The 23,058-nt window shown below is 49.1% G+C and overlaps 1 protein-coding gene across 3 annotated transcripts in view; it reads right to left on the reverse strand.

Annotated features, from left to right (window-relative positions):
* Tspan9 (tetraspanin 9) overlaps positions 1-23,058 on the reverse strand; it is a 182,266-nt gene that overhangs the window by 152,702 nt on the left and 6,506 nt on the right. For 2 of the 3 annotated variants that reach the window (XM_059258662.1, XM_059258663.1), the window contains exon 2: positions 20,063-20,108. Coding sequence is in view for 1 of the 3 variants with exons in the window: in XM_059258661.1 (XP_059114644.1) it covers positions 4,834-4,952 (119 nt within the window). In the remaining 2 variants the exon portion in view is untranslated. Of the gene's footprint in view, positions 1-4,833; positions 5,045-20,062; positions 20,109-23,058 lie in introns of those variants that run through there. The other variant, XM_059258661.1, reaches the window with a different exon arrangement.

Raw genomic sequence — 23,058 nt, forward strand, 5'->3', positions numbered from 1 at the left:
GTCAGTGTGTCAGGCACCTCTACCCCTTACAGCCCTGCCTGGCCACCCTGGGTTTTTACTTGCTGGGTTTCTCCATCAGGAGACATAGTCAAGGGTGAGTAACAGCCTGGCCCCGCACCACTCTCCACTCAAGTTTATGTTGCCAGCTCGGGAGACAGCACCTGCCTCCCCTTCTCCCCACAGCCACTGCGTAGTTACAAGTCTAATGTGAAGATTTCTCTGGAGCTGTTGGCAGTGGTGCCGGTGAGTTGTTGGGATTTTTGTTTTCATATTTTAGTGTGTGGGGGGGCTTGTGTGAAAGACAGAAGACAAAGTCTGTGGGAGTTGTTTCCCTTCTTCCATCTTGTGGAGGTCCCAGCGAGTGAACTCGGTTCTTTGGGCTCGGCGGCTTTTACCTGCAGAGCCATCTTGTCAGGCCGGTTTCTGAATGAGAAGCAAAGTCAAGGACATGGTCACTCTGCTCTGTGGCTGGGAACCGAGGGATCTGGGAAGCCAGGGAACAGTCTTCCCTCAGTAATAACTATTACTTCCAACTTGCAAAGCAGCACCAAGCCCTCAGGCTCAGGGCCCAGGGTTCTGTTGACAGTGCATTCTCAAAGTCGGGACACTCTTGCTCAGCGGTAGAAGCCAGGCCTGGCCTGTGTGGCAGGGAGCCGCGGCAGGATGCAGGACATTCTCCCTTCCCACCACCAGTTCCCTGCGTTGCTCCTGATAACGACACAGCTGGCCTTTGACTTCTACAGTCTAAGCAGTGCACAGCAGTACCTACTACGCACTCCATCTCCCCAGGTTCTCCCTTCTTCGTACATAACAAATGGGTAGACTGAGTCGCAGAGTAAAGTCCAGGATAGCGGAGACCCTACCACTGTCAGAAACTCATGTCTAATCAGTCAGTGGGCAGCTGCTGGGGCGACTCCAAATGTGAACCCAAACATGTCCCTTTGGGCCTGGGATGGTGTGTACACAGGTGGGACACACACACTGTAAAAGTGAGTGGTGTGCCACGTATGAGTGTGTGTATGAAGTCAAGGTAGAGGCTAGTGAGGGCATGTGTGAGTGAGCAGGTAAACCTGCACACAAGTATAAGACACACAATGGATCTAGTCCCCTCTCCTTAAGACAGCTAATTCAGACACCAATGTTTATGGTCAATATAAGAGTAACAAACCCCATAACTGGAAACCCAATCCCACCTCCCCCTACCCCAGCTCTTCCCCGAGAGCCCCACTCAGGCACAGTTCCCCTCACTAGGCTAAGTTCTCTCTGGCTCCTGCCTCAGTCTCACTCTCTGACCTCCATTTTTCCACCCTGGATCACTTTCTTTAAAGGGAGAAAACTCTCCTTGCTTCCTCAGGGAGTGATAAATACAAGGATTACAGGGAGACATTCTGTGATCTAAAGGCCTCAAAAACAAAGGGATGATAAAATGTGGGGTGTTTAGGGGCCGACTTCACTTGGAACAGAGGGAGGTCCCTTCCCTGGGATCTCCACTTGCCTGCCTGGGGTGAGAGCTCAAGGCCAGCCCAAGTCAGTAGCAGAAAGCCCAGGTCTCTAAACAGCAGGGCGTCTGCGGAGTCAAACACAAAGACTTAAGGGCGAGGGGGAGCTGTCTGCAGATGGGCACAACTTCCCCTTCCCAAGCAGCCTCCCCCATCTGGAACCCATCTGTCTTTCCTTCCAGCAAACCAGAGCGAGAGGAGGGGCTGCCCCTCGCCCTCCAGATAGCTAGAGTAGCCCAGGGGCAGGCACAGAGTCAGCCTGACCTGGGGCCCTCAATAAGCACTCCCGCTGTCCCAGAGCACAAACTCAGACTGACCCGCACCTTTGGGTCCTTAGACACCTCAGCCTCCTCCTCAGCAGTGAGGAGGGGGTGGGATGGGCACTCTGAGCGCCTGAGAAAGAACAGTCACTATTGCATCACAGTCACAACCAAGGCAGCTGTCACTCCTGTGTCCAAATTCCCCCAAGGGCTCCCCTCTCCCCCACCAGAAAAGCTACAGCCTTCCGGCTGGGTGTGGTGGTCTATGCCTTTAATCCCAGCACTCAAGGAGACAAAGGCAAGCAGAGGGATAGACAGCCAGTGCTACACAGTGAGACCCTGTCTCAAACAACGAAAGGCTATAGCTTCTAGAATGGCCTTCAAGGCCCTAGGATCCTAGCCCAGTGACCTTCTCTGGGTTCATGTTCCTCCAAGGTAGACGAGCCTTTAACAGTCTCAAGGACTGGTACCTCAGGGCCTTTATACAGCCTGGCCTCCTCTGCCCTAGAGTGTTCCCCTCTCCCAGGTTGATACAGGGTTCAAATCCCTTTCTTCCATCTTTCCTTACATGGCCCCTCTTCACTGAGGCCCTCTAGTCCCCGCCTGTACCCATCCTCACACGCCTTCTCCATGTTAACTTTCTCCATGGCATTTGTCACTGTCCAATCAACTGTGGATTTCTACTCCTACAGTCTATCTCCTCCACCAAAACATAAGTCTGTACAAGCAGGACTTTGCTGCACTCCTGCATCTCCGGAGCCTTGAACAGTGACTGGCCCGGAAGAAGTCCTCAGTCCTTTGGAGTGAACGAGACCTAGGTAAGACATCTAGTGTTAGCCAAGCAAAGGTGAGGACGGAAAACACATTTTAAGCCACTGCCACACACAAGTCGTGCTCAGGAGGTTCCACAACGTTCTAAGACAGAAACAGTCTTCATTCTAGCCACACTCAGGGTCACTACCAAGAGGTGACAATGACAAGATGGGGTAGAGGAACACGATTTGGAGCTTGGCACTGTGAGGAACCCTACAGAAATGGAAGGCTCTGAAATGATTTCTCAGCCTCATCCTCAGGCCCAGCTTTCAGTGCTTAGCTGGGACCCCAGAGTGCTAAGAGGAAATCACTGAGAGATCCAGAGCCACACAGTCCCTGCCTCTAGGAATCTAGTATATTACATTCAATTCACTCCTGAATTCCCAAGACCTCAGACCTCCTGCCTGCACACTGTATCAAAAAGAGAGTTTAGTGTACAACTCACACCAATAAACCATGCAGAGAAGACAGGCAGATGACATAAAAACTCGAATAAAGTATTAGTATGCAGTCAACAGCCACCATGGATACAGCTGACAAAAATTCTAAGCAAGCAGCCTCCCTCTACTTCTAAGGTTCCACACCAACCAGAAACCAAAAGTCCTGGGGAATTAAAATGTTTCTGTGTCGAACATGTCCAGACTTCCTCCTTGCCATTACTCGCTCTACAATCAGCATAAGATACTTATATTGTGTTGAGTATCATAGCACAATTCATAATCCAGCCTCAAGTACCGGAGAAAAGCACTTTGGTCTGCAAAGGGTTCAGACATTTGCCGGGGAAGAGGTCAAGTCATACGTAACCTTAAAACAATTCTAACCGGACGAGAAACATGCGTAGATTGTATGCAGATACCGCCAGTCTACACAGGAGCCCGAGCATCCTCAGACTTGAATGTCCCCAGAGAAGCCAGGAACCAGCCCCCACAGACCCAGAGAGGCAACTGTCTTTTCATTACTGTCGCATCAAGGGCAAGCGTGTTCTGGATCGGATACAACGGAACTGGTAGAGTCAGCCAAGGGGAATGAAAAACAAGTTCAGGAAAACTCTTTTCAGAATGCATTTTACTAAGAAAGCAGCTGTGGGAGCCGGGCTTGGAGGCTGAGGCAGAAGGACCACTGCAGGCTCTAGGGTGAGGAAGAACAACAGAGGAAGAGGGGGAAGAGGAAGAGGGGGAGGAAGTAGCCACTGCTGCCAAAGCCCTGGAGATTATGACAGAATGTCCTCTGTCGATACTGACTATAATGATGCTGTCATTTGTATCACTGTCTTGACTGACATCCTTTGATGGAACAAGTTGGAAGCAGGAAGCAGAATGCTCAGGTTCTAAGGTAGGCCCACCCCACTAGCAGCACGTGGCCTCGGCCACACTGCTTCACTGCTATGAAGCTCACCTTCGTCATGTATAAAGCAGACAGATGGAGCAGAGCACCATGGTTCCCACCTGATGCTGAGCTCATCTTCCCTGGACTCCATTCACCCAGCCAACAGCACCTGCTGAGTGACCACTTCCATCAGAGGCCCCTGCAGACACAGTACATACAGCAGGGAAGAGCAAGCCTCCTCCCCAGTGCTCCCTTCCAAGCGGGCACTGACATTTGGAGCGCACATGCATTCTAGCCCCACCCTCCAGGAACATCCGGCCCTCAAATGCCATGGCCTTCTCCTTCATGGAGAAGAGGAGAGTGGTCAGTGGAGGGTCTGCAGTTGGCTAATGAAGGCACAGTCTTTGGGACAACACAGGCTTTTCTGGGAAGCTAGCAACCTGCATTGTTACTGCAGGAAGTCCTACAAAGGAGAACTCCCCGCTCCCTCCCCATTTTGCGGAGAAAGAAACTACAACCTTACTCACAGCAAACTTGTCTGGTGGCCACGGCTAAGGGGAGCAGTCAGTGCTGAGTCCCTAGGTCAAGAGTGTTCCTCTCCATCCACCATGCCCGGCTGGGAGCGCTGACAGAAGAGGAAGCAGAAAGCCAGGAGGAAGGGCTGGCAAGAGTCTAGGGCCCCGTGATACTCCCATGCACTCAGCCACCTGATCGACCTTCTCACTTCAGTCTTGCTTTCTACCTAGCCCCTGCTCCACAGCCCACCCAGCTAACTCACCCAGGGCCCATCAACCATGAGGCACACCCTGAAGAACAAGAACCAGGCAGGTGCCATGTATTTTCCTAGCCAACAGGTGAGGCTGAGAAGTTACCCCCAAAGTTCCATGAGCAGGAAGGCTGCACAAGGGCTTGAGAGATGCTAACACTGGCCCTACCCAGAAGGTTCTCTGGCTTCTGATTCCTCCAGAACTGGCCTTTCTCTCTTCCATCTCTCTCCAGCCAGGGGCCACCACCCTTCTCGGTGTGGAATATAGCTTGACCTCCCTGCAGTCATCTTAGCAATTGGGAAGCAAGGGGAGGAGCTTCGAGGGCCTCTCAGACATGATTAGACAACCAGTCACCGAGCCCACAGTGTGCGATGCACTGTCCTAGACCTGTGGGTGACAACTCCATGACAACTTCCAGTCCTTGAGGTCCCCAAGGAAGATCCAGGAGATCCGAAGGAGCAGATCAAGGGCAGCACTTCCACCTTGAGAGCCCTTAGAGTAGAACTACGGAGCCTGCCGGCAGGCTGAAAGATGCACAGAGCTCCCAGGCCACGTGGTGAGAAAGTGATGGGCTGGTCAGTCATCTCCACCTCAAAGATGTTGTGTGTCCAAATAAGGAGACAACGCGACAAGCTGCTGACAAGAGGGCAGTCAGGATGCTAAAGACAAGAGCAGATGGCAGCTGGGGGTGGGAGCTGCCAGTCGGAAGGCCTCCGAGGGGAAAAAAACCACTTAGGCAAGGAAGTAGCATGTTCACAGTTGACATGCAGAGGCAAGGAGCACACTCTGTGTGTGTGTGTGTGTGTGTGTGTGTGTGTGTGTGTGTATGTGTGTGTGTGTGTGTGTGTGTGTACACGAACGCACATGCGCAAGGAGCACACAGGGGGGAAGGCTGAAAGGCAGATAGGAATCACGGGGCCCTAATTAAGTTGTAAGATTTAGAGTTGAGTACACGGTATTTAAGAGATTACTTCGTACAACGTCACATCCCAAACACGACATCCCTCACCAGCAGACATGAGATTTTATTTAAATCCCAATAGCTAGCCACCTCCCAAGGTGCCCTTTCCTCCTAGATGGCTTTAAGTGTGGAAAAGCTTGTCCTGGTCATGGCCCTAATCCCAGTCCCCTGGAATCCCTAACCTGTATCTGTAGGCTGGGCTCTCATTCCCACACATGATGAAGGCTATAAGTTATATGCCCTCCTCCATCACACTTCATAAAAATAATTTCCAGACAAAATGAATGTTCCTAAGACTCTCATCCAGTTCCCACGCCATGTCATTCCCACCCTCCTAGTCACCTTTCTCTAGATGAGTTTAGATTCACCAGTGTCCCAAGCAGAATTTAAAAATCCAATGCTGAGCTGTATATGGTGGTATACACCTATAATCCCAGCACTTGGGAGACTAAGTCAGGAGGATCAAGAGTTCAAAGCCAACCTCAGCTACATAGTAAGTTTTGGACCAACCTCAGCTACAGAACAAAACTGTTTCAAAATAAACGAGAAAAAAATATACCCAGTAAGTTTAGATGTAGTCTGAACTCTTATAAGCCAGGCTCTGCACTCAGACCAGTGGTGTTCTTAACATGCTGGGGGTGTGGCTCACTGGCTAGTATACACAAGGCCCTGGGCTCCAACCCAACAAAAACAAAGCAATAGCAAACAACACCACCAAAAGTCTCCTTAGCTACCAAATGCCACTGGTAGCTTAAATTTTCTTCCATCTATTCTGTTATTCATTCAACAATGCTAAGTACTGGAATTGCCTTATTGTCTTTGTAGTAAAGCCAGATAAAATTGTGAAATTGTGGGGGGGAACAACACGCTGTTAATGGAGTCTTGTGAGATTTCTTACTGAATATACCCACTCCAGTAGGGAAGGGTGGGTGGCTCCAGGGACAGCTGAGGCCCAAAAGGAGTCTTAAAACTACACAGGGCTCCAGTCATGATGAGTACAACTAAGAAACTAAACAGAGGCATGAAACTGCCTCTGACACTGGACCAGGGGCAGCACGGGCCTGAGATTCCTGAGAAGGGAAACAAGGAAAGTGGGTCCTATGGCCATGAGCTGACAGCCTTGGCTTGCTTTAAGATGGACTCCAAGTGGACTGTGCTTCCTCATCAAGCTTAGGAGACAAAAACTAGAGCTCACGCAGCTAGGACTTTTAGGGCGAAATACCAGAGAAAAGGGGACTCAAGGGAGAGAATGCAGAAACCTGCAGAGGAACCCCGTGCCCCCCCACCCCACCCCCAGAGTCCAGTTGATCCCCACATTACCAGGGTGAAATTCTAAATACTGGGAAAAGAACCACTGCCCATCAGTGCCCAAACCATCCGTGGAGCACACACATCCAGAGAGACCTCATCCATAGGGCATTCAGTAGAGTCCTCGGGAGGGTGTTGCCCCAGTAGTGAGGCTAAATTAGCCCTAGGCTACAGTCTGCTTCAGATCTACCCTTTAAGAAGCTTAAAAGCAAACCTAAAATGTATGAAACTGATCCCAAGTCACTTAAATGCATGCCAGAATAAGGTCCAATACTATCTAAAGAAGTACAACAAAACCCAGCATCTGTCAATACTAAACTCACACTAACTAGCATCCAATCAACACTTAGCAAGCCCTAAAGAAGAGGAAAGATCAATGGGTACAGTCCACAGTAAAATGAGAGACAGTGAGCCTCATAGGCAAGTGGAGACAAAACGAGTTTTACAGGTATGTTCATGGCAGAAGGGAAATATGACAGAAGGAACAGAAAAGCTGTGAAAGACTCATATGACCGTCTAGAGGTGGAAATTACGGTGTCTGCGATGAGAAGTATGCCAGAGGGGATTCAGTCACATCAGACACTGCAAAAGAAGAGCCGTGTGCTTGAGACCTAATGACAGAAACTGTCCAAAGGGAAACACAGAAAGGACGGGACAGTCGGCACACCAACAAGCTACAGACAGTCTCACAGCCTAGCAGCCATGTCCCTGGAGTTCCAGAAGAAGCTAAAAGCAACTGCTGAACTTGCTAGAACAATGCTCACAAGCAGACGAATCCAGAGGACAGGAGAGAATTTTGCAACGCTGATGTGACCTTTGAACCCTCAGATTGCTGAGCCACCATGGGGTCAGGCTAGCTGAGATGAAGCCCTGGTGCATCACAGAAGTGACACAAACATCTTACCCATATAAGTCCCTCCTCTTGCCACCCATGGAACGAGGGAGCTCTTAAGCCAGGAAGCACACAAGCATCAGAGCCCCTTACTTTATAGATGAAAGAAATCTAAGGCTAGTCAGGCGTGGTGGTGCATGCCAGTAGTCCTAAAATTTTGGAAACTGAGGCTGGGAGATTGTAAGTTAAAGGCCAACACGGGCTACATAGTGAGACCCACTGAAAAATAAAAAATAAAACTAAATAAGGGCTAGGCATGCAGCTTCATGGTAGAATGCTTGCCTAGCATGAATAGAGGCCTGACCATGATCTCCAGTACCCCCCACACACACACACACTCAGGCTCAGAGAAGCAAGTGAGAATCCTGGGCTGCTCTGGGCTGCTCTGCTCTGTCACCCTGCACTGCTTTAGTTGACCTCATGTGTGCATATGTGCTTGTCCACTCCAGCTCCCAACAGACAGGTAAGCATATATAAAGGTTCATGTCTGTCATCCAGCCCTCAAGGGCTAAGGCAGAGGGATCATGAACGAGGGGCCAACCTGGGCTACATAGTGAGATCTCACGACAAATATGGGGGGTGGCGGGGGGGGGGGGGAGAGCTGCAAGGGACCCAGCATCACAGAGAGGGTGCTCCATACTCACCCATGGGTTCTAGGGGAGGCAGGAGGAAGTGAGGCCCCCTGGAGATCTAAAGGCAGAGCGATTGCCAGTCAGTCCTCCGTTTGAAAAGGACAGAGAAACAGTGAGACAGAGAGACAGAGAGACAGAGTCTGAACCGCTGGCACAGTCAAAGGCTGTTACCAGGCAACTCCCCAGGGAGGGATGGGAGTGGGGGAAAGGACATTCCTCCGGCTCCTGAGTCCTGCTCCTTATCAGATTGGCATTGAGCCCTGCACTGTACTCAGCATCCCCTTGACCAGGCAGGCTCAGGGAGGAAAGGGGGAGCAGAAGCCTCTGGAACTTTCCTTCTCCCCATCCCACCCTCCCTCAGGCCCCACTTCCATTGTGGGCTCTGGGTAGGGCAGTGGCACCTTTTGCCAGAGGTTAAGCAAATTCTCAGCTATTCCTGGAGACTTGATTTTTATCAGCCTTCCATTCTGGTCAATTCTGAGGGGCCAGAGGCCGGGCATGCCAGAGAGAACTCAGCCCGACCCACCAACCCCAAAATAACCCCACACATGCCTATTTCAAGTCCTTATGGACTAGGTCATTTGGGAACATGTCCTGCAAAGTTGCCCACAGGCCAGAGAGATCACCACACTACAAGCCTTATTCACCAGGAGCCAGGGTGGGGGTGGGGGAGGGTAGTGAACAGTGCTGGGGAAGAAAAGAAAGAGAACAGTCTAGGATGTGGGGGGACACAAGAGACCAAACACAGATAAGGATCAAGAAAGTCTGTCTCCTGGCTCCTCTGTCCAACTGCCCGGGACCCAGGAGAACCAGCCTCAGTTTCCCCAAATGTGAGACCTCCAAGCAGCACATCCCTTTTCCCTCAGCATTCTCTCCCGAGCCTTTAGACAATGTACTTCTCAGCTTCCAGTACCTGCAAAAGGAGCTCCTGACCTGAGGCAGGCTTCTGTCTCCTCCCCACAAACAGTTTAAACCACGAGACTGAGGATAGACGGTTAAATCCAGCCAGCTAGCACTCAGTCCTGGACCAATAGATGCGATCAGGAGCACCTTTCTTTTCAGATTACACATGCAGCATTTATTCATTCAAAACATAAAAGAGGAAGCTGATTATGGTGGCATAACCCTGCATTCCCAGCACTCAGCAAACCAGGGCAGAAAGAGTATGATTTCAGGCCAGCCTTGTACTATAAGTCAACTGTGATTCCATTTAAAAAAAAAAATAAAATAAACAGAGCCTGGGGTATATAGCTCAGTGGTGGTGTGTGTGCTAAGCATGCATCGAGCCAGGTTCTGTCCCCAGCATTAAAAGAAGGAAAGCATGTGAGTTCCATCAGGCTCCAGGCAACACAAAAACAGGAAAAACTCCACTGAGGAGAATCCCAGTCTCTGCTCCTCCAAAAGGACAGAGACCATGTGCATTGAGAGTGATCTTGGAACACAGCAGACGTGTCTCTTGTACACTCATTTATCTGTAGAGGCTAAAAGTTAAAGTCCAGAGAGTCACAGAGCCTAGGTCACAAGAGCCTGGGAGAATATGGGCATGTCAAGGGAGAGCGGAAGAAGGATTTGGAGGCAGAGGGTGCAGATGGGATGTCTGGGCATGGAAGGGTCTCCATAGCAGAAATAAGCAAGCGTTTTAAGATAACTGAAATGATGTTTTCTTGTTGTTATTTCTGTTGTTTGAGACACTATGCAGCCCTGGTTGTAAACCTTGATGGCCTTGAATTCACAGAGGTCCACCTGCCTCTGACTCCCAAGTACTCAAACTAAAGACATGTGCCACCACATCTCACAACTGAGAAAACACTGAATGTTCTCCACAAGGAAATGATAGATGTATAAGGTCTTAGCCTGATCTGATCACCGCATACTGTATATATATTTGGGGATATCATGCTACACCCCATAAAGTACTACTATGATCAATTAAAATGAAAATATAGGCTGGGAGCATGGCTCAGTGGTACAGTACTTATGCTTAATATACATTAAGCCATAGGTCTGATCCCCAACACCAAAACAGTTATTATTGCTGTGTGTGTGTCTGTCTGTCTTTCTATTTGTCTGTATGTATGTCTGTGTGTGCGCGCCCTGTGCATGTGCCCCACCAGTAGAGAATGCCAATAGAGGCTGTATTAGTTCTGGGCCTAATGTTAACTCTGTTTGATCAGAGGCCACAGACCGGGCCCACCCTACTGGGTTAAGAATATGGTAGCAGTAAGGCTTTGGTTCCTGGCATAAAATAAGACTGTATTAAAGACACTTGGTTTAAAAGCACCACTACCACAAAATAGCACCTTCTGAAGGGATTCTTTAAAACTGCACTTCAGCCTCAGGAAGGCCAGGGAATGTTTCTTAGTTGGCCTCTGATATCCACAAGAGGAACAGATTGGGGAACTACTTTCCTTGGAGGCAAGACAGGGAAGGATCCAGATATGTATGGCTGGCCTGACTCTCCCTGAAGACCTCATCCCAAAATGCCTGGCCATGCCACTGCCACTACTGATGCAGACTGCCTCACCAAGGAGCTTCCAAAGGCCAGATAACAAGTGGCAGCATCTAGGCAGCTAGCCAGGTTAGAGGCAAGGAGGTCTCCTACAAGCCCCTCTGAGCACAGCTGGCCCAGCTGTCTCCTTCCATACCTGAAACCATTTTCTTCCTATCTTCATCAACAAACATTTAATGAGGTCTTCCATGGGTATGGCTCTTCTAATGGAGAGCAACTAGACTGTCATGCCACTCTCCCCAGTAGCTGGACCAGGGGTGGTGTTGCCTTCTGCAACTGACTCCCTTCCCCCGACTTCTCTGAAGGTGCGCCAAGGCTTTCTCGGTAAGCTAAAAATCAGAGCCTGCTTTCCCAATCTTCTTCCTTCTTCCAGCAATGAGCCAGAGTCAAGTTCAGCACACTAGTCCAGGGAGCACCTGGACCTAAAGGAGAAGGGCCCTGCAGCCCACTCATCATCCACCTTCTTCCCTGACTAGGGTCACTGCCCCTCCCACACACAGAGGTGGGTCCCCACCTCTGCTGACCGGCTGTGCACCTCCATCAGCTCAATGTAGGCCCAGGAAATCAACTGCAGGCCAGTCCCCCAGGGCTGAGGCCAATTCTGTGACTGCCTCTCTTGACGTGTGTTCCCTGTGATTAGTATCAGCTTCCCCAAGCCAGTAAGCCTAAAAGAATTCGCTGGGGAGAAACCAGTGTAGATGACTCCACCAGCCCCAGCATATGCACAGAGTTCTTCTGCATGTCAGTATGTTAGCTTCTCAGAGAGGTCATCCCACCTGACCTGTCCCAGACTACAGTGTTCCAGCCAAGAGCAGGTGCAGGGCACTCACAGGTTCACCCAGCCCTGATCATGAAGGCAGGGAGGCCTGCCTCCCCATTTCTTAACTCCTTCTCAGCCACATCCATATTCCAGAGGTGCTATCTGTGATTGTCTCCTTAAAAAAATGGTCCCCAGGGCTCAAGGCATAGTTCAGTGAGCATCCACGGGCAAGAATAATCCTTTCCTGCAAAGGATGTGCAGTTTTCTAAACAGCTGTGACTCAGGAGGGTAAGTAGCGGGTGGAGTCAAGGGTAAAATTGGGTACCGTGTTCTTCATGCCCAATTCAGTGTTAACTATGAGAATTCCTGCCCTGTCAAGGTAGGCCTCTCCTTCGAGCTGTATCTGGAGGGCTCTGGCTGCATCTGCAGCAACTCCTACCCTACTTGGCCAGCTCTCATCACAGCTTACTCCTGGGTACCACAGAGCACTATGGGACCATCCTGGCAGGAAACGAGAGATCTAGATAGAACAGACCGTTGATAGCCACAAGTAGAAAAAGTTGACACTCACCTAATCCTACACCTAACTACAACTCTCTTTTTGCTCAAAGCACCTAGCCCAAGAGTGTCTCAATCCTTGAGGAACTGAAGTGTTTAGTAATTATTTGCTGCCTCCTGGATACTGTGACCCTGGAGCATACTGAAGCTTGATCCCTCCTCACAGCAGTGAGGAGCCAGTAACGGGGGTATGAGGGTGCAATCAGAAGAGTTAGGTATCAGAGAGAGCCTCCTGGGTCCTTTCATATGGGAAACTGACCTCCCATTTGCTTCAAACTAGGAAACATCCAACACAGCAGGCTGAGGACCTCCACCCAGCTTTTCCAAATGCCTGGCCAAAGTGTGGCTGAGGTTTATGGCCTTGCCCAGAATGCCAGATTGCTCAAAAGACTGCATAGTCAGCTTTACACATGTCCATCAGCACTTAGCACTGGTAGAATGGAGCCAGGAAGCTGGTCAGGTGCCATCAGTGCCACCATAGTGGCATGATGCTGTTTCCCTAACTCATCCAGGGGCACTAGGCCACACTCCCTTCTGGATTACAGTCGTCACCAAGCCCCCTTGAAGAGCTCTGTTAGGCTGCCAAGAGTTTATGCCTGGGGTGCAGAATGCTTTCACGGTGAACCTCTTGGCTGAAAAACATTTCTTTTCCAAAAGATACTGCCAGGGAGCAGGGAGAAAATAAAACCGAATGCAAAGGCCCACTCTGCCTTTGTTCCTCTTTAAAGAATGCACATAGGCCAGGATGACGCACAAAAGAAAACTGCTGTGCTCTGGGAGCGTGCTCCACCGGGGGCCAGCCAGTGCCCCAGGGAGAGGTGAGTTTGATAAACATCCAGAGCCAGTCAGCAGGCAGCTCGCTCCACTCTGTGAGAGCTGCTGACTCTTCCCCACTTCCTCCAGCCTTCCAGCCACTGATGACATTTCACAGGGAGAGAAGAGCTACTGAAGCAAGGAATGAGAAAACTATAAAAGCGAACACCTTGTGGGAAGTCAAATGTCAGGTCCACTGTGAGCTGCTTGAGAATTTTGGGAAAGCAAAATCTGTGAGTGACACAGACCGGGTCATCCTCTTCCACAGCTGGGGTTACTAGGAGATAAGGAGGACGCCTGGGGTCTATGATGAATTTGTTGGACAAAGGTATGAGTGAAATCCCAGCAGGTCTGGACCTGGAGTGCCCAGCTGGCTTTGTTAAAGGCCTGTCACCCAGAATGACAGTTTTCAAAGAAACATTAAAAAAACAGTAGTGGGGATCTAGTAGCCAAGCTCTTGGCTACTTTCAAAGGGCAAAAGGGATAGGAGCCTGATGGCAACAGACACTATCTATTACAAAGCCTAGGACTCTGCTGCACAAGCTGCTCACCCCCACCCCCCACCCCCACACACACAGCACACCAAATCTACCCAAAACAGAGCCCGGAAGCAGCATGGAACTTCTTACCAACGACCCTATGAACAGTGACCTGGGAAGAGAAGGAAGCTGTTCTGTCTTCCAAAGGACTGTGGGATCTGTTCCCTGGTCTACGCTCCTACCCAAGTGCAGGCAAGGATTGTGCATCGACATTGTTCCATCCCTGGGCACACACACCTTGGATATGACCTGGCCACTCCTGTCACCAAGAAGCACAATCTCTCCCCAACCCTAGAATGGCGTCTTGCCTTTACCAGCAGTAGATAGATTTTGTGTTGGGAGAACTCAGAGCCCAGACTTCAGTGGCTCTTACAGATTCTAGTTTCAATTGAAACACCACTAGCTTCCCTCACAGTGAGAACCCTATGGTTCAGGGGAGAGAGGATCACCTGAGAACCAGCCAGCCACTGCACACATGAGCCAGGCTCTCCTGGACCCTGAGTCAGTCAGTGGATTGTCACCATGTTAAGGAGCTTAGGCATGAGCAGCTAAGCTCAGAACAAAGGGCTAACCCACAGCACAGAGAACAGATGCTAGTTATATGAACCCACTGAATCTTGGTGTCGTCTATTATGCTGCTTAGAAAACTGATACATTCAGCAAGTCTTCACAGCCACTGAGAAGAATGAGGTCATTCTGATGTGGAAAGATGGCTGAAGAATGAGTGAATCAACCCGTCTACCTGTGGACAGAGAAGATGAGCGGGGCAATGGCCAGATGTCAGCTTACCGTGAAAAAATCTGGAAAGTGTTGCAGAGTCTGACATTCTAAGTTTGATCCCAGAACTCACATGGTAGAAGGAGAGACTGACTCCTACAAATTCTTCTCTGACCCTCACACATGTGCCCTGGTAGGAGGACACACACACACACACACACACACACACACACACACTAAGTAAGTAAACAAATATGGGAAAAAACTTTTAATCTGTAAAGAGCACAAATCAAGTACTAATGGCCATTGTCTCTGAAGGGCAGAATTGGGGGAGACTTCTCTCCATTTCTAAAATTGATGTAATACTTAAATATTTGTTTTATTTCTGCAACAATGGTAGAAGGAGGAGGAGGGGCTGTTGTTTTCTTTCATTTCTTTAATTCTTTCATTTCATTTTGGTTTCTTCAATAAGCCTGTGTTTCCTAAAACATCCTTTTCCCATCTCCCACCTTCTGTTTCCCAGTGCCAGTTTTCCCAAACCCCCACTGCTCTGGGGAGCGTCTGTGGTTATCTCAGAACAAGGACCCCGCCCACCTGCCAGTCAGGTCTTCCTTCTTCACCAACCTCCAGGCTTGCTACCCCCACTGCAAGCACACAGAGCCCCTTTCCTGTATCTACCCAAACCCCAGCCTTCCCTCCAGGCCAGGCTCCACCTCCCCCAGCAGATCTTCCTCTCAGAGAACATCATCCACCCTCCCTGATGGTCTATCCTGTGCTAGTCTCCCTTCACTGGGGTATGGGCTGTTTTGTCAGACACAGGCTGACCTGCCATAACCACCTCCAGCTTCTCTAATACTGGAGAACAGATCCGAGATGGGCAACCCCAATCATATTTGCCTCTGCCCCTCACTGCCCGGCACTGCCCCCTCTCCTGTTCCCAACCATCCGCAGCAGCAAGCCAGTGACCGCCAGTGAGGGTCCATTGGCTATTTAGTGACATGTCACGATTTGTGTTGTAAAACATTCTGCCTCGCCACCAGCCAGGTCCACACGCTGCATTCATCCACCTACCCATGCATCCATCCAACCATTCATAAATATATACTTACACACATACATACATAATGGCTACAGATCCACACACTGGCTGCAAACCTAATTGCCTTCCTAGGGGACCCAACAGCTCTTCTTCATTCTGGTCCCTGCAATCTCCATGTCCAATTTTTAAACAAAGCTGTTCAGATTCTCCCAGGATTAAGACAAGTGGAAAATTGCAAGCCCAGACCTCTACCTCATTTTCTCTAAAACAAAACATGTCACTCTGCATGCGCACACACCCGGAAACACACACTCCACTCAAACCCAGCCAGTCACCCCGCGGCTCAGAGCACTTCTCTCCCCTCCCCCTGTCCCCTTCCCCCCTGTAGGTTGTGGCCCATCAGAGGCTGGGGGCTAGCCGAGACAAGATCTGTTCATCTGTCCTTGGCACCTCCACCCTTCAGCTAGCTGAAAAGCTTGGGTCTTACCTCAGACACCACTCTGTGGCAGCTGGCTGAAACAGAGGGAGTAGGCAGGGCTGCCGCCAGTACTACGCTACTAAAGAGGGCACAGGTACATACTGGCCTCCCAGCTGAGTCTCAGGACAACACAACATCCCTGTCTGTGAAGACCCACATGGGCACAATGAGCCATGCACATACATTCTAATAACACATGTGCATGGCCACACCTGTTACAAGCTCACTCTGAGCTTACCCCTGACCAAGATCACTCCCCATATACCACTCTTACTGAGGCCTTCTCCTTGGCTTTGAATCAGAAACACTACCATCATTGGGAGGGGAAGGAACATACATTATGGATGTTGCCAGCAACATGTGTATGTGTACCTCATGATAGGAGACAGTGTACTCACAATACAGACCACTACCCACCAGAGCTCCAGAAGCTGGCGGGGGGAGCAGGTCAGGGTTTTGTTTGGTTAGTTGATTGTTTGGGGTTTGTTTGTTTTTTTCCAGAAAGTTTCTCTGTGTGGCAGCCCTAGACCAGGCTCCCAAGTACAGGGATTAAAGGTGTGCGCCTCCACCTCCGCCTCCACCTCTCCCTCCCCCTCCTCCTCCCCCTCCCCCTCCCCCTCTGCCTCCTCCGCTGCCACCACCTCAATTTTTCTTTTTAACCTAGAGAATTGCCATTTTTCTTTCTATGGTTCCTATTTCTTTGTTTTATCTTTTGAGACAAGGTCTCATGTAGCCTTGCCTGGCCTGGAACTTGCTATGTAGACTAGACTGGCCTTGAACTCACAGAGATCCACCTACCTCTGCCTTAAGTGCTGGTGTTTAAAGGTGTGTGCCACCACACCCAGCTTGGGAATTTCATTTTTTTCAAATCTGCACAAAGTTGCTTGAAGAGTTACCAAACCAAAGCCAACGCCTCACCAGGATCCTGCCCAGAGACCATAGGCCCTCCAGGAATCCTGCAGGGACAGACATGTCTCCCCAGCAAGTAAGATGTCTCCCATCTTGACCCTTTCAAGATCCCCTGCTTCTTCTCCACCTGCTGCACCCACAAGATCAAATGATTTAGCAAAGATTGGCCACTGAGGGCAGAGATAGATGGTCACAAGGTTCAGAGAGTATCAGAGCAAAAGTCACTCCCAGACACTCACTGTGAGATGGAAGGGGTGTTACAAACTCAAAAGCACACACAGATTAACCAAGGGAAGACCAAAACCCAAAATGCTACATCTGGCCCCAGAGCACAAACTGAGCCCTCAGGATGCAAGGCTCATGTGGCCAGAAGGAACTCCTGCGTGTCCTCCTGTTCCACAGCCCAGCCCAGTTCTGCCTGGGTTTTTGGTTTGTGTTGGTTTAGAAGCCAAATCACACCTAGGCTGGTGTGTTCTTGCCTCATTGGCTGTGGCCACAACCGAAGCTGAAGTTATGAGGCTGTAGGCACCGGCCATGAGTCTGCCCCACACTGCAAACGGAGGTTGCTGATCAGAGAGTGGGGGGTGCTAGCTTTCCTAGCACATGTGAGGCCCTGGGTTCCACTCCCAGAACAGAATTTTAAAAGAATAAGAAATTAGCAGTACAGTGTAAGCAGAGCTCAAATATAAGATCCATGAGAAGAGAAGACAGAGCAATTCAACAGACCAGAAGGAAGGCCGAGGGACAGGCCACCGTCTAAACATGCAGCCATCTCTGTAAACAATCTCTGTCCTCCATCAGAAATCGGAGCAGCGGGTTACTCATTAACTTTCTGCCTTTCCTCCTCCACCTTCCTCTAGGCCAGCAGCAAAGAGCTTTAGAGGGGGTGGAATTAGGAAGGCCTGGGTCTGGAAGCCTAACCCAGACAGCAATAGCATTCACCTTGAAAACCACCTAGACAAGAACTAGAAGGAACCTTACTTGGTACCCAGTCCCCCAGCCCAAAGAAAGCAATTACTTTATAAAGGTCACCTGCCATGAGAGGCAGGAGCCGGGATATGACCCCTCCCCAAGTTGGACATCATTCCAGATGCTCACGAGCAGGACAAGAAATGGCAAGGCCAAGGCCCCAGAGGCCACAGGCATCAGTCAGGACAGACTTCCTGTCTGCCAAGCCTTTCATATTGTCTCTCTCACTCAGCGCATCCACACAGATGTGCAGGAGTCACCTGGCTGGGAAAGGCATGATGTCAGAGGCTGTCTGTCTGCCCAAGGTGATGCGGGCCTCTTGGGAAGCTCCCATCCACATGCAGCCTGTGAGGCCCAACAGGAACAGGGCCAACAGGGTCTGGGATGGGGAAGACGGCACTGTGCCCAGGAAAACCATCCCCTTGTCCCTGGGTCCTTCCCTACAACACAACAGAATCACAGACAGGTCCCCAAACTCCAGAGCTTCGAGAATAAGAGCAAGCACCCACACCGGTGCAGGCCCAGGGAGGAGGGGGAAAGACTTAAAAATGGGAGCACACACCTTTATCCCAGCACTCAGGAGGCAGAAGCAGGTGGATCTCTGGGAGTTCAAGGCCAGCCTGGTCTACTAAGTGAGTTCTCAAAAAAAAAAAAAAAATAGGAGCTTGTGTTTTTAGGTGCAAATAGGTTTGGGAGAGTTCTGCAAGGATTCCCAGGTACTCTTAAGAAAAGACCAAAAAAAAAGGAGGGGGGGGGGGTTGGGGATTTAGCTCAGTGGTAGAGCACTTGCCTAGCAAGGTTCAGTCCTCAGCTCCAGAAAAAAAAAAAAAAAAAGAAAAAGAAAAAAAGAAAGAAAAGACCTAGGTCTGTGGATGGTGAGGCAGAATACCTGGACTGGTCCCTGCTCCATCTCCCACAAGAAACAGAATCTTGGCCACTGCTCCTGTAAAATCCCACCTCTTGGGACTGTTACGAATGTTAAATGAGACATAAGTCACTGTTAAACAGAACCATGTTAAATTCATGGTGGACACATGTAAAGGGCCTAAACCTGGGGCTAAATGCTGACAAATTACAAACACAGACCATCTAAGTTCAATACGCAAAACCTGCCAGGACAAGAGGCTCTTAGGACTCACAGACAGGGAATCTTCTGGCAAAAATAAGCCACCAGACATGCACCATCAAAGCCCTTCCTTCTCTCTCCACCAACCACACTTCAGGGTTCACAGAAGGCAAGAGATTTACAAGTCACCCAGCAGGGAGAAGCCACGGGATAAAATGCACATAAATTAAAACATAAAATGACCCAGGTCTGTAAGCGGCTCCCACAGGGAACCTGAATCAGCACCATCCACTCCACTGCTGCCTGCAGCTTCTGGCAGACAGCTCGGCAGGGGCCTGGAGAGTACTGGGAACAGAGACACTGCATCAGCAGGATCCAGGAGCCTGGAGGAGCAGAGGTGAGGACTCCTGATGCTGGAAGGGCAGCACCAGGGGCTGGCCAGAGGCTCCCATAGCGTCTTTCTAGCCTGCCTGTGGGAAACCCCTCCATCCAGGCTCCCCAGTCTACTGGAGAAGGAAGGAAATAAGGAGCTATCCACTCCTCCTGCTTCCTTAGGCCTCCAAAGCACCCTCTTCCGATCCCAAAATCTAATTCAAAGTCAAGAGCCAGAGCACAGGAGAGGGCTAGAAAATGTCAGTATCCTGATCTAGCCCCCAGCCCGAAGTTCAAGAAGACCAATTTTGCACCTGTAACCACAGCACGTGGGAGACTGAGGCAGGAAGATTGTGAACTCAAGGCCTTAGCTGCATAGTAATTTCTAGGCCAATCCCAGCTACACAGTGAAACCATGTCACACACACACACACACACACACACACACACACACACACACACACAGGTGGGGGTGGGTGGGTCTAGAGAGATGACTCATAGATAAAAAGTGCTTGTCAGGCAGGCATTGACAACCTGAGTTCAGTCCCCAGAACTCCAATAAAAAGCTAGAGACAGGAATTTCTGCCATCCCAGCACTCGTAAAGTGGAGACAGCAGCGTCAGCTAGAAGGTCACCTATGCAGTACAGCAGTTGAAACAGGAGAGACCTTGCCTCAAAACAAGGAGGGAGGAGAGAACTGAGTTCCAAAAATGTGTCCTCTGACCTCCACACCCATGCTGTGGCGCGCGCACACACACACACACACACACACACACACACACACACACACACACACCAGTAAATGTTAAAAGCTGACTTCAGACAGGTTAATAAGAAAGACCTTAGCACACAGTGGACCCAGACTGAAAACTGACCTGGTTTCCTTGTGTTTCTTGTCCACACCTTGGCCCCAGGATGCTCCTGCAGGAACATGAAAACTTAAGTCATCACTTGGCTGTGAAGCCACACAATTTTACAGGGTAAATTCTGTACAGCAATGGCCACTCCACAGGGCAGCAGTCTCCTACCCACTCACTCAACAACTAGCAAAAGCCAGAAATGGTCAACAGGTTCCAGCTGTGGTGCCAATTCCACTTAGCTGGTGGTGGGTGCCTAAAGCATTATGAGCACAACCTGAGCCCTAGCTCAGCAGGAAAGGCAGATGCAATTGATTAGTAATGTCTGCTCTGGGCAGTTTTGTAGGTAACACTATCCATGCCATATATTTGCCATCCCTGGGACAGACTGTTAGACTAAAGACTAAATCCAAAATTTTAGTATTTACAGTTTTCACCAACATATAAAAGTCTGTAACTTTCTTGAGGTATAAGTTTGGTTTCCATACACCATATGGCTGATAGGAAGGAACTGTATTCTTTCCATCTCCTTCACACCCACAGTAACACTAGTGGGGCTGTAACAACTTGGTGGAAAACAGTCAACAAGTGAAAGAGAAACCGCAGCAAACATTGGGGACAGTCAACTTGGGACGTGAGGAGAGACACAGGAAACATCTGACTCCCCACGGAAACATGACTCCGGAGAAGACTGGGCCTGTGTACAGATACTGCTGTGGGTGCAAAGTTGGGATTCCAAAAGACACAAGGCTCATTTCTTGTGAATGTCAGGGAGCTACACTGAGCTTGGTCTATGCCTCTGAGCCGTAAGTACAATGGGGACACCAGAGGCCATAGAAGTCATATCCTAAAGATACTTAGAAACTAGTCAGAAAAAAAAATGAAACCCAATGGAGACAGCATAGGAATCAGATCCCAATCTAGTGGCAGTCTCCAGGCATGCTTCCTTCATGACTTCACCCAATCAATTCTTTTAAGGTTTATGTATATTTTTATGTATGTGTGTATGTCCTGTTTGTTTTTATTTACAGGAAGGCCAGAGGAGGATGCTGGATCCTCTGGAGCTGTGAGGCACCTGATGTGGGTATTGGCTAGAAACCACAGAGAGGTCCTCTGGGAGAGTGTCAAGTGCTCACCTACTGGGCCATCTCTCCAGGCTCCCATCCAGTCCATGTCAGGCAAGACAGAGAGCCAAGAAAACCATGGAGACATGAGGAGGAGGAGGAGGTGCTGTGGGATGGTCTGTATGTCAAGTGTGTTGCTGATTGGTCAGTAAATAAATCACTGATTGGCCATTGGCTAGGCAGGAAGTATAGGCGGGACAAGGAAAAGAATTCTGGGAAGTGGAAGGCTGAGAGAGGGACACTGCCATCCGCCATCAGGACAAGGAAGATGTAAGGTACCAGTAAGCCATGAGCCATGTGGCAAAGTAAAGATTAATAGAAATGGGCTAAATATAAGAGTAAGAGCTAGACAATAACAGGCCTGAGCTAATGGCCAAGCAGTTTAAATAATGTAAGAGTCTGTGTGTTTATTTTATAAGTGGGCTCTGGGACTGGTGGGACTTGGTGGCGGGAGCTGGAGAGAAATTCTCCAGCAACAAATGGCGTCCAACGTGGTGGCAAGAGTTTCCACCTAAAAACTTAGAAAAAAGATTCTAAAACGGAACTAAAAACAGCTTCCTAATTGTCTCTCTCAAATGAGCGGCAGCTGCCGGTTTGAGCTACTGGCGGGTTCCTAGCGTGCGCTCTCGACCTGCAGTATGGTGGGAATGAGGCCTCTGCAAGTAGCACATTAAACTGTGTGGTGGATTTAGCCTTTGCTAGTACAAAACAAAAAAAGAGGTTTCTGGGCTACATGCTACTTTGGTAAAAGTGTAGACCCACTATTTCTGAGAGTTACGGCTCCCAGAGCTGGCGGAAAGCGGACCACCGCCATGTTGGGAAGCTGAAGTGGGCGGAGCCAGCAGCCACTGCCCCATTTCAGGCTTAGAAGGCTGCAGTTTAAAGCAATAGGCTCACGCTAATATAAAAAAAAAAGCCACGTAAAGATGGCTACCACACAAAGAATCTGGATTATGTTCTCTTTGATATTCGTAACTGCAGAAAAACATTTGATTGTAAAAGCTGTTGAGTTATGCCAAAATGTATATTTTAAAGGTACCTTGACTTCAAAATTTGGATATAAGGATATGTTGCTTTGGAAAAGAGTCTCTGCTTTTGTTTCCACAGAAAGCCAGAGACTATGGATTTGTTCCAGATTAAGATACATCAGGTTTGACCAGCCAAGACCCCCTGAAAGGTCTCCAATGACACCATGGCCCAGATGATTCAACATCCAGAATGGTTCCAAGGCAACTGGCTCAGACGATACAGCCTCATGGACTACTCCATGATCCTAAAATTTTCTTCGTGTCCCCATAAGATACAGCGCCCCCCTCCAGCAGGAAGTAGTAAGAGAAGCTACGCCCAAATTCCCAAATATACCAAGCTGGCTTTAGAGATGGAATTGGCTCACTCCCCCTCTAAACCCAGACATATTGCTCAAAAAAAAAAAAAAAAATGGTTAAGAGATTCTTATGTCCCAAATCAGAAGAGCCCTCTGGTGTGGGACAGACAAAAACCAATATTTTTATTTAAATCAGGTTGATTATAAATACAATCTCTTTCTAAAACAAAAAGGGGGATAGTTTAGATATGATAGGATGAAAGGGTAGATTAATGAACCTACTTTTAAAGAGTAACAACTTGTTTAAAATGTTTTACATTGCTATAGATTTTAGTTTATTGATACAAATTTAAACTTAATTTTGTTATACTGTATATATATTTCTATTCTTGTTTGAGGTATTATGTTTATGTAACTCATTTAAAATTATAATGGATAATTAAAAAATAGATTAATAATTAGTCATCTATGATAATCATATTTGTAGCCATGTTAGTTAAGTCTTTTAGGTATACATAGTTATATTTCAGATAGATAGGTAGTCTTCAAACACTTCAAAGACCTAC

The sequence above is a fragment of the Peromyscus eremicus genome, chromosome 3 (genome assembly GCF_949786415.1).
Source record: "Peromyscus eremicus chromosome 3, PerEre_H2_v1, whole genome shotgun sequence".
Taxonomy (NCBI): Eukaryota; Metazoa; Chordata; class Mammalia; order Rodentia; family Cricetidae; genus Peromyscus; species Peromyscus eremicus.